Source organism: Delphinus delphis, chromosome 12, assembly GCF_949987515.2.
Source record: "Delphinus delphis chromosome 12, mDelDel1.2, whole genome shotgun sequence".
Classification (NCBI taxonomy): Eukaryota; Metazoa; Chordata; class Mammalia; order Artiodactyla; family Delphinidae; genus Delphinus; species Delphinus delphis.
The window spans coordinates 15,977,215-15,989,875 of NC_082694.2; the positions used below are offsets into that span (position 1 = coordinate 15,977,215).

The 12,661-nt window shown below is 51.0% G+C and overlaps 1 protein-coding gene across 2 annotated transcripts in view; it reads right to left on the bottom strand.

The window, feature by feature from the left end:
• Positions 1–11,886, bottom strand: part of TCF7L1 (transcription factor 7 like 1) — a 159,887-nt gene extending 148,001 nt beyond the window's left edge. Inside the window, exons 1-4 of one of the 2 annotated variants that reach the window (XM_060027442.1) lie at positions 11,867–11,886; positions 11,070–11,192; positions 10,924–10,987; positions 10,552–10,679 (exon numbers count right to left, since the gene is read on the bottom strand). In XM_060027442.1, coding sequence (XP_059883425.1) covers positions 10,552–10,617 — 66 coding nt within the window. In that variant the 5' untranslated portion in view covers positions 10,618–10,679; positions 10,924–10,987; positions 11,070–11,192; positions 11,867–11,886. Of the gene's footprint in view, positions 1–10,551; positions 10,680–10,923; positions 10,988–11,069; positions 11,313–11,866 lie in introns of those variants that run through there. The other variant, XM_060027441.1, reaches the window with a different exon arrangement.
• Positions 11,887–12,661: the final 775 nt, after the last annotated feature.

A 12,661-nucleotide genomic window follows, 5' to 3' on the forward strand; every position in this document is an offset into this window, starting at 1 on the left:
TATGCTTTTCTACCCCTCAAGCCTCGGGCTTCTCTCCACCATTCCTCTCTCCTCTCTTTTGGTGCAAGCTCAAAGGAGCAGCTTACTAAGGTGTTCTCCCCATCTCTGGACTTTCTCACCATCCCCTCCTCTTCCTGCATTAACTTTCCTTAGGAGGCCCGGGAACATGCCCATGAGAATGATCTCTTTCCCACTCCAAAGCTTCAGACCAATGTCTCTCTCCCCGACAATCATTTTATTAACAGAAACGCTTATGTTGTAAAGTAGAAGTACGAAGTGTTTTCATCTCACGAATCTCTAAGACTCCCGCTATACCTCTCCTCTATGTATCCCGTCTGGAAATGTTTAAATAGATGATATGATTAATAAGCAATGACTGTATCTAATTTACATACAAACTAATATTCACACATGTACAAGCAAGTGGGGCTGGTCAGGAGTGGAAGTAGGCAGTAGACCAAGTCAACAGATGCATATACCAATATTGCATATTGTGGTATCTAAGATCCAAGTTTAGTACCTCAAGATGTCAGAGGAAAACACAAGGGAAACTGAAGGGGAAAAACAGATTACATGGAGCTGCACAGCACAGAAAAGCAAAGGAAGATTAAGATCGCAACAAATACCATCTCTGAAACTATGAAGACACCAACCATTAAGGCTCTGAGTCTACCCCAGGCAGAAGCAGTGACTACAAGTTCCTCCTGTTAAAGGGCTGGGAAGGCCACTGAAAAGAATGAATGCAGAGATGTTACTCATTAGTCACTTTTTGTTCACACACTATTTCTTTGTTATCTTGCTCCAAATGGCATTTTCACATTAATTTGGCCGTCCACTTTCAGTAGAGGGGAAATTGCAGCATTGTGATTGGAACGATGGCTTTACGACCTTCTGGAGAGGTGTCTCTGGAACCCTCGCTTACTCTCTCAGGCTCAGCTTCCTCGTGGATAAAACAGAGGTGGTACTATCAGATGTGGTAACAGTTGTAAATGGTGTGATACAGCACCCTGGACCACTGCAGATGCCTACAAGGCTGTTTTTTTTTAAATATTGATGTTTAAATATTCATGCTGTCGACATTCAACAAATGTCTATGAATCATTTATCATGGGTCAGGTGTTCTAGTTTAATAAAGAAATACTTTGAGATGCATTTTCTCCATAGCATGGCTTTCTGCCAGGGTTGCTGTCGATTTCCCTGAGTAGTGGAGAGGGTAAAGCTCCAGGGGGTGCAGCTGAGCTCTAGTCCTGTTTCCATCACTCATAATTGATCTTGGGCAAGCCTACGATCTCCCTGAGCTTGTGTTTCTCACCACTGGCGTGAGCTGGATGGTCCCTTCCAGCTCGGAGGGCTGCAGGGTACCCATGTGGAGTCCCCTGCACAAGAAACTCAGGGAGAAACCCCCAATGCACTCCTAGAAGGTATGTCTTATAAATCCAGCTGACTCTAGTGACTCTGGTATATAATCTTTGGAATTTACGGAAACAGTATAGTCCTAAAAATATCAGAAATCACTACTGCCAACAAATCTGGACTCGTAAATTGATCAGCTTTTCTTTTCTTTTTTTTTTCCTTGTTGGTTATTTATTTTAAATACAGTAGTGTGTACATGTCAATCATAAACTTAACTTTTCATACTGCTCATTCCTACTTCTTTTGCTTTTCTTCCTTATCATCAGATCCATCTATTTCTTAATCACAGTTACTATCTCATATTTACATCTTTGTTTTTCCACACAACACACTTTCTATAGATATTCCTACAAATAACAGCCCCATCCACGTTAATCTCGCCAAGATTAATGCCTTGTAATACACAGATCTCCAATAGGGCTTAGATAGGACCCCCAGCGCCTCCCCAACTTCTATTAACCAGACTTGGAAGCCCCTTATTACTCTTTCCACCATGCTACTGTTTTCAGAAAGAGACCACCTGGAAGATAAATTTGGTAAGTGAATAAAAAGGTATCAAATTACCTGATTCCTAATTTCAAACCATCTTACACACACACACACACACACACACACACACACACACACACACACAGAAAAGGGGTGGTGGTGGGGACTAACACATTCTCTGCAATTCTCTGTAAAAATCTAATATTTATTTCTTTAACAGTCAATTTACTCAGAGTTACAGGTGATTGGGACTTATTTTTAACTTATAAAGAACTTTAACAAAAGCAACCAATTTATAAAATGTTTTATAAAACGCACAATAAGGAAATAATATTTGCATACTTGGTCACCAGAGCTTGGTTTGTCAACCAAACTACGTTGTAATCCAAATTGCAGGGGTAGCGAGCAAGCCTGCCCCTCCCACCTCCTTCCACCCCAAAGACACACTTGTGTATTCTTCCAACCTCACTGATCTCAACAGGAAAAAACAGTCCCCCAGTTCAGAAAAGTTCATGTCTCTGTTAACAGACAACCACTTTTTCTCTGAAGGAAGGTAACGTGGCGGTAAAATTCCTGGGGCCGCCACCTAAAGGTTATTTGATGCCTGTAGAGCACAGATAGCACTGGACGAAGAACTTCAACCAAAGCCGCTCACTCACTTACACAACTGTTTATTTGGAAAGGTACCTTCCCAGGTCCGATTTGTAAAGTTGGAACAGATCTACCTGCCCTCCACCCTGACTGGTAACTCACGTCAGGATTTCTGAACTGGGAGACAAAGGTCAGCTGCCCTTCTCCCAAGAGGGGGAGGAGCTAGTGACATCAGGCATGCGTGGAAAGCCACAAGGGTGAAATGGGAAGACCCAGCCTTGGCACTCACAACCAAGTTAAAATCTCTGTGCTGTCGATGACTAGTTGCGTGACCCTGAACAAGATACTTGACCTCTACCAGTCGGTCTGCCCAGCAGCAAAATGGGAATAGCAAGTATCTACTTCCTTAGGTCAGAAGCAATGACAAATGTTAAGGTTTTAGCAAGCATTGCCAAGTGCTTTCCCAATGCAGTGGGCTGTCAACACCCTTCAGGAACAGCAACTAAGAGCACCCAGTTCACCGTACATTTGCCAGCACTGAACAGTCTCAGTAAGACAAAACCTTTGTTAATTTGGTGGCCAAAAAATAGTGCTTATCTTTATGAACATTTCTGACTACCTGGGAGGCTGAACATAGTTTCACATAAGTAGTAGGCGTTCGTAGTTTCTTTTGTGAATTTTTTGTTTACACTTATTTTCCACAATTGGGGTGAACACTTGCAGTCTTGTTCCTCCTCTTGAATGGAACAGATTTCTAAACTGCTGTAACAGTTTGAAAGTGTATGTGTGACTTCATTGCCTGTCCTGAGAGCTCCAGGTGACTGGAGTTATCGTCCCTTACTACTTCCACAAAATCTCATGAAAAGGGTCATGTTCAGGAAAACATCCTTATGATTTAATTTTCAAACTTTGAAATGTATTTGTAAACTAAAAGGTCATTTTCCCATGAAAATCTGTAGGCTGTACACATAATGAAAAGGAAAGACTTAGGATTCTGAACCTAAAACCTTTAGAACCTTAAAGCTACCTGGCGATCGAGGGATAACTCAGCATCTCAGAAAGGAGCTGCCCAGTGCCCCAGAGTTGTTCCCTGGGCGGCACACACAGTATAGAGGAAAAGGCAAGCCCCCTTCACTCCCCCCATGTCCCTTCATTCCCAAATGCCAAGGTTTTGGAAACTGCAATTATTTCACTGCTCCCTAAATCCAATCCAGTTTGGGAGAGAACAGTAACACATGGGACTTATAAAAACCTCCTCTAAAAATACATTATTAGATTAGCCAATATGGGGCAATTCTCTACATGCTTTTTTTTCCCAGTCCTTTCCCATCCCCAATAACTTAACACATGCCAACATCTGTCCCTGACTGAAAATGAGCTGTGTTTTGATCCTCACCTCTATCCCCCTTCAAAGTCAGCCAGCTCTAGACAATAAAAAGAGGAAAAATTTCCCAAGTGTGTCATATCTTTCAATCAATGCACAAACATCTCATTATTCACATGTAGCTAAAAGGTTCCCAACAAGTTTGGCTTTGTAACTGGGTACAGAGGAAGGGCCTGTGGTCTCCCTACTGCCAACAAAACCCCAGCCAACTTGCTCTTGGTTTTTACTGATAATCCCAAAGTCATCTAGACAACCAATGCACTCCCCCTCAATTTCTGCAACTCCACCTCTGCGTTTTTTTTCTACATCCCCTTCTTCAACGCTTGGGCTCACCCGCGGAGTCCAGAGAACAATACCTACTGTTGGTGGGTGGAGCCACGGAGCATCTCCATCTATGAGGGAAGAACACTGCCTTCGTCCCGAAGCTCTCAATCTCATCTCTTCCTCCCCATTTACCCTCCACCCTACCCTACCGCTAGTACAAACAAGCTCCCACTCCAGCATCCTACATGGACTGTCCCCGGAGCCTGCAGCCCTTCCCATCCCTCTCTTTGCCACAGCCCATCTTCTTAAATGGGTTGCCCAGAGTCTGGTTTTCCAGCACCTTCCAGGTTACGGGAGATAGAAAGTGAAATGTGTAAGGCAGGAGGCTGCTCGCATGTGTGGGAGTCTGGTGTGGGTTCTGGCTGAGGAGTGAGGGACGGGCCACACGGCAGGACCAGTCCTGGTTACTGCACCTCGACACCCGACGAAGAAGCCTGAGGCTAGCATCTCTGCCTACCTACCGTTCTCATCATCACTTGCCTGGAATACTGCTCTCTGCAGGCACCAATTACTTCCTGATTAGTGAATTCCCAAAGCTCCTTTTGAGTCCTCAGTCCTCTTCTCCCCTCTCTCTGTGGCATCTGACACTAAGGAGCACCCGCCCCCTTCCCTCCCCTCCAGCTTCCGTGCAGTCGCAGTCCCTAAGCTCTCCTCCCACCTCGGCAGAGACCCCTTTCCATCCTCCCTCAGTGACTTCTCTGCTCTGAGCACCCCTTCCTTTCTTCTCCTGCTCCCTTGCATCATCCTGTTGCTGAAGCTTCAACTATTCCCTCAATATCCCCTCAAACCCAGTGCCTCTCCAACGAGACGGAGCAGTTCCTCTAAGTGAGACCCTCTGACAGACCGCGTGGGCTGTTATTGCTACAACAGTTCATAAGCATCTGTCCAGCACTGGGGAGGCAAAGATGGAGGGCCAGGGCCCCACTTGCCAGAAGTCACACCCCGTCTCCCAGGCTCAGACACCAGGAGTTGACTGCGACATCAGCCCCTTTCTCCCTCCCTCCCTCCCTTCCATCCAATCCACCACCTCTTCCCATGCAAACTCAAGCAACCCTGCCAGTCTCCCTCATGCTACCCTTCCTTTCCATTCAGATACTCTTAAGCCCCTTTCACCTCGCCCCTGGCCTCCTGCGAGTCTCCCAAGCATTCTAGCTCCTCCCAGGTCCTCTCCCCACAATCACTATTATCCTTTTAAGCACAAGTACGAGTCACATTATTTCCCAGCAGAACTTTGGATGGTACTCTGCTACTTCTTGAATAAGGCCAGATTCCTTCACTGGCATTCAAGGTCTGGCCCCTTACCCTTCCAGGCAAATGGAAAAACTTGCATTATCCCAAATGGCCCTGAACTTCTACCCCACTCCATGCGTTTGCTCTCCCTGTGCTGGCTTCTACCTTCAGATGTACGTGCAGGACTTCCGCTTTTCACTCTAAATACCTTTGTACTGTTCAAATTTTTTTATAGTTAACAAAAATTACTTTGAATTAAAGAGTGATGAGTTTCAGGGACTAGTCTAAAACAACTTCCTTTACCTGCCCTCCTTGACCATGCCAGCCCAAGACAATTTTTCTTTTTATTCTGAAAATTCTTCTCTGAATTTTATTGACTCTTAACGTGGACTTCCTGTTATAGTGGTTGGTACTAACATCACTTCTTCCTAACTCGATTTTTAGGTCCTTCAGGGCAAAGCTGGGTCTAATTCAGCCTAACTCCCACAGTCCCTTAGTCATTGCCCATGATAGGCCTACAATAAATATCAGAGGAAGTCAAGGCGTTATGACTTTTTTTTTTTTTTTTTGCGGTACGCGGGCCTCCCACTGCTGTGGCCTCTCCCGTTGCGGAGCACAGGCTCTGGACGCGCAGGCTCAGCGGCCATGGCTCATGGGCGCAGCCGCTCCGCGGCACGTGGGATCCTCCCGGACCGGAGCACGAAACCGCGTCCCCTGCATCGGCAGGCGGACTCTCAACCACTGCACCACCAGGGAAGCCCGCGTTATGACTTTTATCTTAAGGATGCCAATCTGAATTTCCCCAGTTTTAGCAAGTAAAAATGGACTCTTAAGTTGAAATATAGGATCTTTACATTATGCATTTTCCAATGAGTTAATCATTTAAATTCCTTTTTATGCCACAATTTTTTTGGGTAACTTTACACATCACTGTAAAGGCTGGAACACTCTGTATTGAAGGTTAGACGTGTGTGTGTGTGTGTGTGTGTGTGTGTGTGTGCGCGTGTGCTGGCCTACTTTTTCAAGATTCCCCAGAAGTAAGATCACTAAAGAATGAGACCAACCTAAACCTCTCCAAAATTGTAACAAGAGCAAGCAGGTATTCTCTGTCAGATCCACCCACCCAAAGAAAAAGGACTGACAGGGTTTGAGTCCCTCCACAGAGTTTGTCATCAATTTTCACCCCAGAAATCTAAGTGCCAAAACTTCAGCAACGCAGGCAAGGCCCTCGTAAATGCTCATTCCATGTGAAAAGCCCTCATTAAACCCTGAGTTATATTTAGAGAAAAATAGAACAGAAGTTATATTTAGATGAAATGGCTTAAAAGAACTTTCCCAAAAGCAGCATGTTTATACCGATCTTCCAAAAGAAGAGGTTTTATCAATACTTGGCTTTTACATACAACTCCTAAAAACCAGAAAACGTCTCTATACGTACACAAAGATTTCTGCTTGGACTCCTTTGTGTCAGGAAGGAAACAGGAGCACCCAGGATATCAGCAGGACTGCCCATGGGAAGCAGTGGGATGCGAAGGACTTGTTTGGAGGACAGAGTAATTTCCTACAGAAATCTGAGTTGTGATGGTCTGAGAAATCTATGAATAACTTGGCGCTTGAGCTGCACAAAGGCAGCTCTAAAATGTATACACTGGACCCCAAACTATAGATTTCCTCAGCAACCCTACCTGGAAGTGCTCTTTTCCAAAATGTCATTAGCACTCACACTGTGGTCACGGTCAAACGCCTGTCACTTTGCTGCTCACTCACTGAACCACAAGCTGCATTTTCTTTGTGGTTCTGATTAGTCCAACTATTTTTGACATCTGCTTTCTTCTGTGCTGACTTACATTTTCCTAACCAAATTCTAGTCAACAGCACCAAGGTGGTTTAGTGAACTGGTGAAGCCTTTTCATGAATGAATGTATAATTTCGTGTGACTACTGGAAGGAGTGAAAAGTGATTTGTGGCCATTATTCCTCTCTTCACAGGCCACAGGGTCCCCAGAGCTCCAGATGAGAATGAATCACGGCTCGGAGGCTTGGCACACACCCCGGGTTAAGGGGACCGCTTCTCTAAAGAGCCTCAGGAAGAGGCCACTTCCCAGCCTCCCAGCCAAACCAGAGTGGAGGGCAAAGGTAATGAACGGGGAGGAGATGGCCAGACTGGAGGACTGGCCGGCCCCCAGTTGTCCCAGAAGGAATTTTGCCAGTGGGTGAGGGTGCTGGAGCCCTGCTGCTATTCCTAGAGTCAATTAATACTATTCCTAGGGTCAATTAATACCCTGAGAACGCTCCAGCCAAACCTCACGTTTGCCTCTGGCCTGGTATTTCCAGAAAGTGTTAGGGTGTAAGAGAACTAAGGTCACCCAATTTTATACCACTTATAGGCCTTAGAGCAGCAAGGACTAAGGTTGTGAAACTTAGATGCGAAACCCAAAAAGACTTAGGCTGCTAAAAGAGAGACCAGATCATAGAATCCACCACCCCCCTCACCCTTCAGCCACCTTCCTCCCCCTTCTCCCCCCCATATCTATCAATACATTCCTTTTACCAGGCAGGGACCCCTACAGAGGCCCACTGTCTGCACCTATAGTTTGCCTACAGTATCACATTAATATAATCATTAATCACATTAATATAATCATCCAAAGGAAAAGCATCATCTCAGTCCTACAGTCCAGACAATCAAGTGTTTAAGTGTTTCCTCCCTTGCTTTCCTAACAGTCATTGACGCCCAAGGATAGAGTCAAATTAGCAGGTTCTACTGAGCTGATCTAACGGCAGGAAACTTCAGTAAACTTTGTAACCAGGCAGGTCAAAATACCATGACAGACACATAAGGGGCACAGAAACAATGGGGGCATTGAACTTACTTTTCTGCAAGGGCAATTCATCAGGGAGGCAAGATGGAAACAGGAGAGTGAGGCAGGACATACTAGGTCCCGTATGAAGGATCAACAGGGAGAGGGTGAGTGTTCTTGGAGGCTCAAAAAGGAGGACAGTGACGGGCTCAGGCAGGGAACAACTGCAGGAATGAGCAGGGACAGTCAAAAGCATGCAGAGGGGAAAGCCTGGCTTCCTCAAGGAGGGCTCCAAAAATCCCATGCAGGCCTGGATGCAGTAATCAGGAATAGCCAGTACCAAAAAGAAGCAGCCTTTGGAAGCTCTTAGTCAAAAGTACATGTAAGATGGTAGAAAGAAGGAAGGGTGGTAGAAGATGGTAAAAGAAAGTAGGGGACTGACACAAACAAAATCTGTCCCATTTGGGCTCCTGAGGGGGAGGGGAAGAGCAGCATATGAAGACTGGCAGTCGTCACCATTCAAAGAGGAAGAATCAAAATGCCCTGGTGAGAAAGGGGAAAGGAATAGCTAGCTTGAGTGAAAGAATTAGTCATATTTGGAACATTTCTGGCGACTTTACCTGCACCAGGACATGGATCGGTGCTGACTCACAGAAATGCCAAACTCCTTTTCCCAGACAACTAAAGGTAAAATGGAGAAAAGGGACTCTGATAGTGTAGTGACCTACCTTTTCACACACACACACGTACAGAAACCCTACTAAAACTTTCAGAACTGAGCCACATCTGCGGACACGGAAGAGAATCTGTGAAAACCTGAACGACGTTACTGCAGTTTGTTTTGCTCAACTTTTACTCACACATTTTTCTTTTAACATGAATGAGAAAAAGCAACAGCCAGATGCCCGCATCCAGCTCATATTCAGGACTTACATTCGGGAGTTCCCAGGATGCACCAAGGCAGGGCCAAAGGTGCAGGGTCTTCCCTGCTTGAAAGGAGAGGGCTGTGCGGCTCCACTCTGCTCTCGGTTGGCCAGAGTCCCCAACCTCCACTCCCACACCCCAACCGGCCGGGAGAGCGGCCCCACTGAACCGCGGGCAGATGTCTCCACTCTCCACCGACCACTGTACCATGACGGCAGGGATGGTCCATTCAGCACCAGCGTTTCCCAGGCAGCCCTTTAACTATGATTATTATTTAAGGACAACTTGAGCATAAAGTGAGTTTGTCGGGTCAGCTCTTAAGGCGCCAAACACCTTCCACCCCGCATCAACAACAGCACGAACTGGCGGGCACTGGGAAACCGGGCAGGGAGCAAAGTGAACCACTACGGCGTGCAGGCGCCCAAGCAGCAGCGCGTAAGAGCCTGGCGCATAGTAGGCAGGTGTTCACTCAAGATCTGCCATCGGACCTAGCACCTGGGCAGCGGGCCCTCGGGTGGGGTGGCAACTCAGGGGACAAAAAAGCCTGGCCAGCCCCGGGCTGTGCCCCTCGCGACGCGGGGGGCGGGAGTTAGAGCCAGGGAGGGGGCGAAGGAATCCGCCCTCATTTGCACGTCGTCTGGGGCCCGGTCAATTTGCTTAATCACGGCTCTAAATGCCAGCGCGCAGCACACAATGCGCGCCCATTAACAGGTTTAAAGTGTCGCAGCGCTCGCTTTAAATGAGAAAAGCCGGCAACAAAGGGCGAAAAAGCCAAGTTCCTCAACTTGAAGAATGCCTCGATTCGCCCTCGAAATCATCTCGGCGAGTTTAAAATCCCGAGCTCTACAGAAAAGTTGAGGCCCCCGCGCGAGGGCTGGGGGTGGGGAGGGGTGTGTGTGAATAACCCGCCACGAATACTGGGTTTCTTAGGAACGAACTCACAGCCGCCCAGCGAAACTGGAGTCGTGGGGCAGCGTCGCCAACCCTGCTCCCCCGGCCCCACTGCCCAACTGCCAGGGAAAGCTGACCGATTTCCAGGAAGGAAGCGAGACCCCCCACACACACACACACACACCCCCGCCCAACCGGCACAAATCCAAGTTTCCCTTTAGTGCGGGCAAAGAATTCTGGAGACCAAGGAGGACCCCAGAAGTGGACCCCAAAGCCGCTCCCCAGCAAAAGGGGAGCATGTAAAGGCACTTTCCTTTCATGCAGGCACTGCCTAGAGCAGCCTAACCCTCGACCGCCAGAGTAGTTCAACCCCGTAAGCAAGTTCTGCCCAGGATCCTCACGGGACGGCCCCATCCCCCATCCCCCACCCTGTCGCCGAGCCCGGGGGCGCATCTCGCGGGCCCCGGCCGCCCACCCGCCCCGGCGCAGCGGGACGGGCACTCACCGTGCGCGCTCCTCCCGGAGACAGGGGTCCGTTGGGGAGGTACGGGCTGCTCAGGTCCGGTATCATCAGGAACGGGTACCCAGGGTAGGGGGGACCCTTAAAGAACGCGCCGTCCTGGGGCCTTCTCACTGCGGGCAAGACCAAGGAGGGGGTAAGGTCGGGGTCCCCGGGACAGCGCCGCGGCTGGGGACCCGGAGTGGGGACCGGAGACCAGAGCGCCCCCCACGCGCGCCCCAGGACTGCTGAGGCCGACAGGGGCGGAGAGCAGGGGCAGGGGCACGGCCACGGGGGTAAGGGGTACCGAGATCGGCCGGAGATGAAGCCCCGAGCGCCGCGGGGCCGGGAGTGGGGGCTGCCGGGGCCGGCACTTACCTTCGGCAAAATAGTCCCGCGGCTTCTGGAAAGCGTCCCGGGCGGGCTGCGGACGCCTCTCCGCCTACGGAGGAGACACAAAGGCGAAGGCGGGTGAGCGAGCGCGGGGCTGGGGTCCCCCGGGGCGGCCGCGGAAGCCTCCTCACCTCCGAGTCCGAGCTGCTGCTCTGGTTCTCCGACTCGTTAACCAGGGACGACTTGACTTCGTCCAGGTCCCGCTGCGCCGAGGCGCTGTCGCTGCTCGGCTCCTGCTCCTCGCCCCCCTCGTCCTGGAAGGGGATCAGCTCGTCGTTGGCCCCGAGGTCATCCCCTCCGCCGGCCGCCCCGGCGCCCGAGCCGCCGCCGCCGCCGGCGCCTCCCCCGCCGCCGCCGCCGCCGAGCTGGGGCATGGTGGGGCCGCGGGCCGGGGCCGCCGCTCTCGGAGCCCCTCGCCGCCCGCGCCCGGCCCGGCGCCCGCCCCTCCCTCCCTCCCGCTGGCCGGCCCGCTCCGCTCGCCGCCGCGGCGGCCGCAGCAACAAAGTTTGACAGGGCGTGGCCCGGAGGGAAGCTGGGCCGGCGCGGCCGGGCCGGGGCGGGGGCGGCTCGGCTCGGGCCCCACCGGCAGCGCGGAGCCCGGGGCTCCCCAACTCGCTGCCGCCGCCGCCTGCTCCGCCGGGGTGTCCCAGCGCCTGGCCCGCCGGGGAGGGGCGAGCGGGGAAAGGGAGGAGGGACCGGCGCGCGGGCCAGGGGGGCCGGAGGGAGGAGCCCTGCTGCAAGCTGACACCCGCGCGCCTCGCAGAACCCGGAGAGCTCCGGCGCGCACACACTCGCATTCACACTCGCCTGCCGCTCGCTCACACCTTCCGGGGCTGCGCCTCCCCGCAGCTTGCACCGCCCTCGCGCCCAGACTCGCCCAGACCCCCTCCCCGCGCCCTACCCTGCACCCCCGCGGCCCTGTCCCCACCCTCCGGCCGACCGCTCGGGTCCCGCCTCCACCCCTAGGCATCCCCTAACTTTCTTCCCGAGAGCCCCCAGAACTCCGCACCGGCTCCACACCCCTCCCACCGGATCCGCGCGCCGGCGGGCGGCACTGCCCCCTGCGGGAAAGCTTCGGACCCACAGACCGGCCGGGGACACTCTCGGTGCCTGGAGACCTCGCAGCGCTGGGTCCCTCCCTGCCTGGTCGCCCTCGCCGGCTGCGTAGGGCACAGGATTGGGGAAATATATGGCACCCCGGAATATGCCGGGCGGCCTCCCGCTCCTCTTTCCTGTGGGGTTCCAACGCGCCCCCCGCCCCAGTTCAGGTTTTCGACTTTGTTCAGGTGTCCAGAGTCACCCAAGCTGAAATCCCAAAGATCACCTTCGCCCCATAGCTCCGGACTAGGTCCTTAATCGAATAACTCACGGTCTTGGTTTCAGAAAGAATTCGGATTTGGTTCGTTGAGAAGGAAGATTGTCTGCCCAGTGACCTTTGAAGCGTTCACGAAGCTGCCTCGAGAGCCAATGAACGTATGAAAAATGCCCGACCAGCCTCATGCTTAAAGAAATGCCTCCTGTGATAACGTTAAAATATCATCTCTCCACCCAGTTCAGGAAAGTTTGAAAAAGTGGATCTTGTGTCCTCCATAGTGGGGAACTACTGGTGGGAGCGTCCGTTTTAAAACCAGACTGGAAGGCAGAATGGGAGTACTTAAAACTATTTTAAACGCGACTTGCAGAGGAGTTTTACCAGCGATGTGTATACGTATGGTCAAATTCA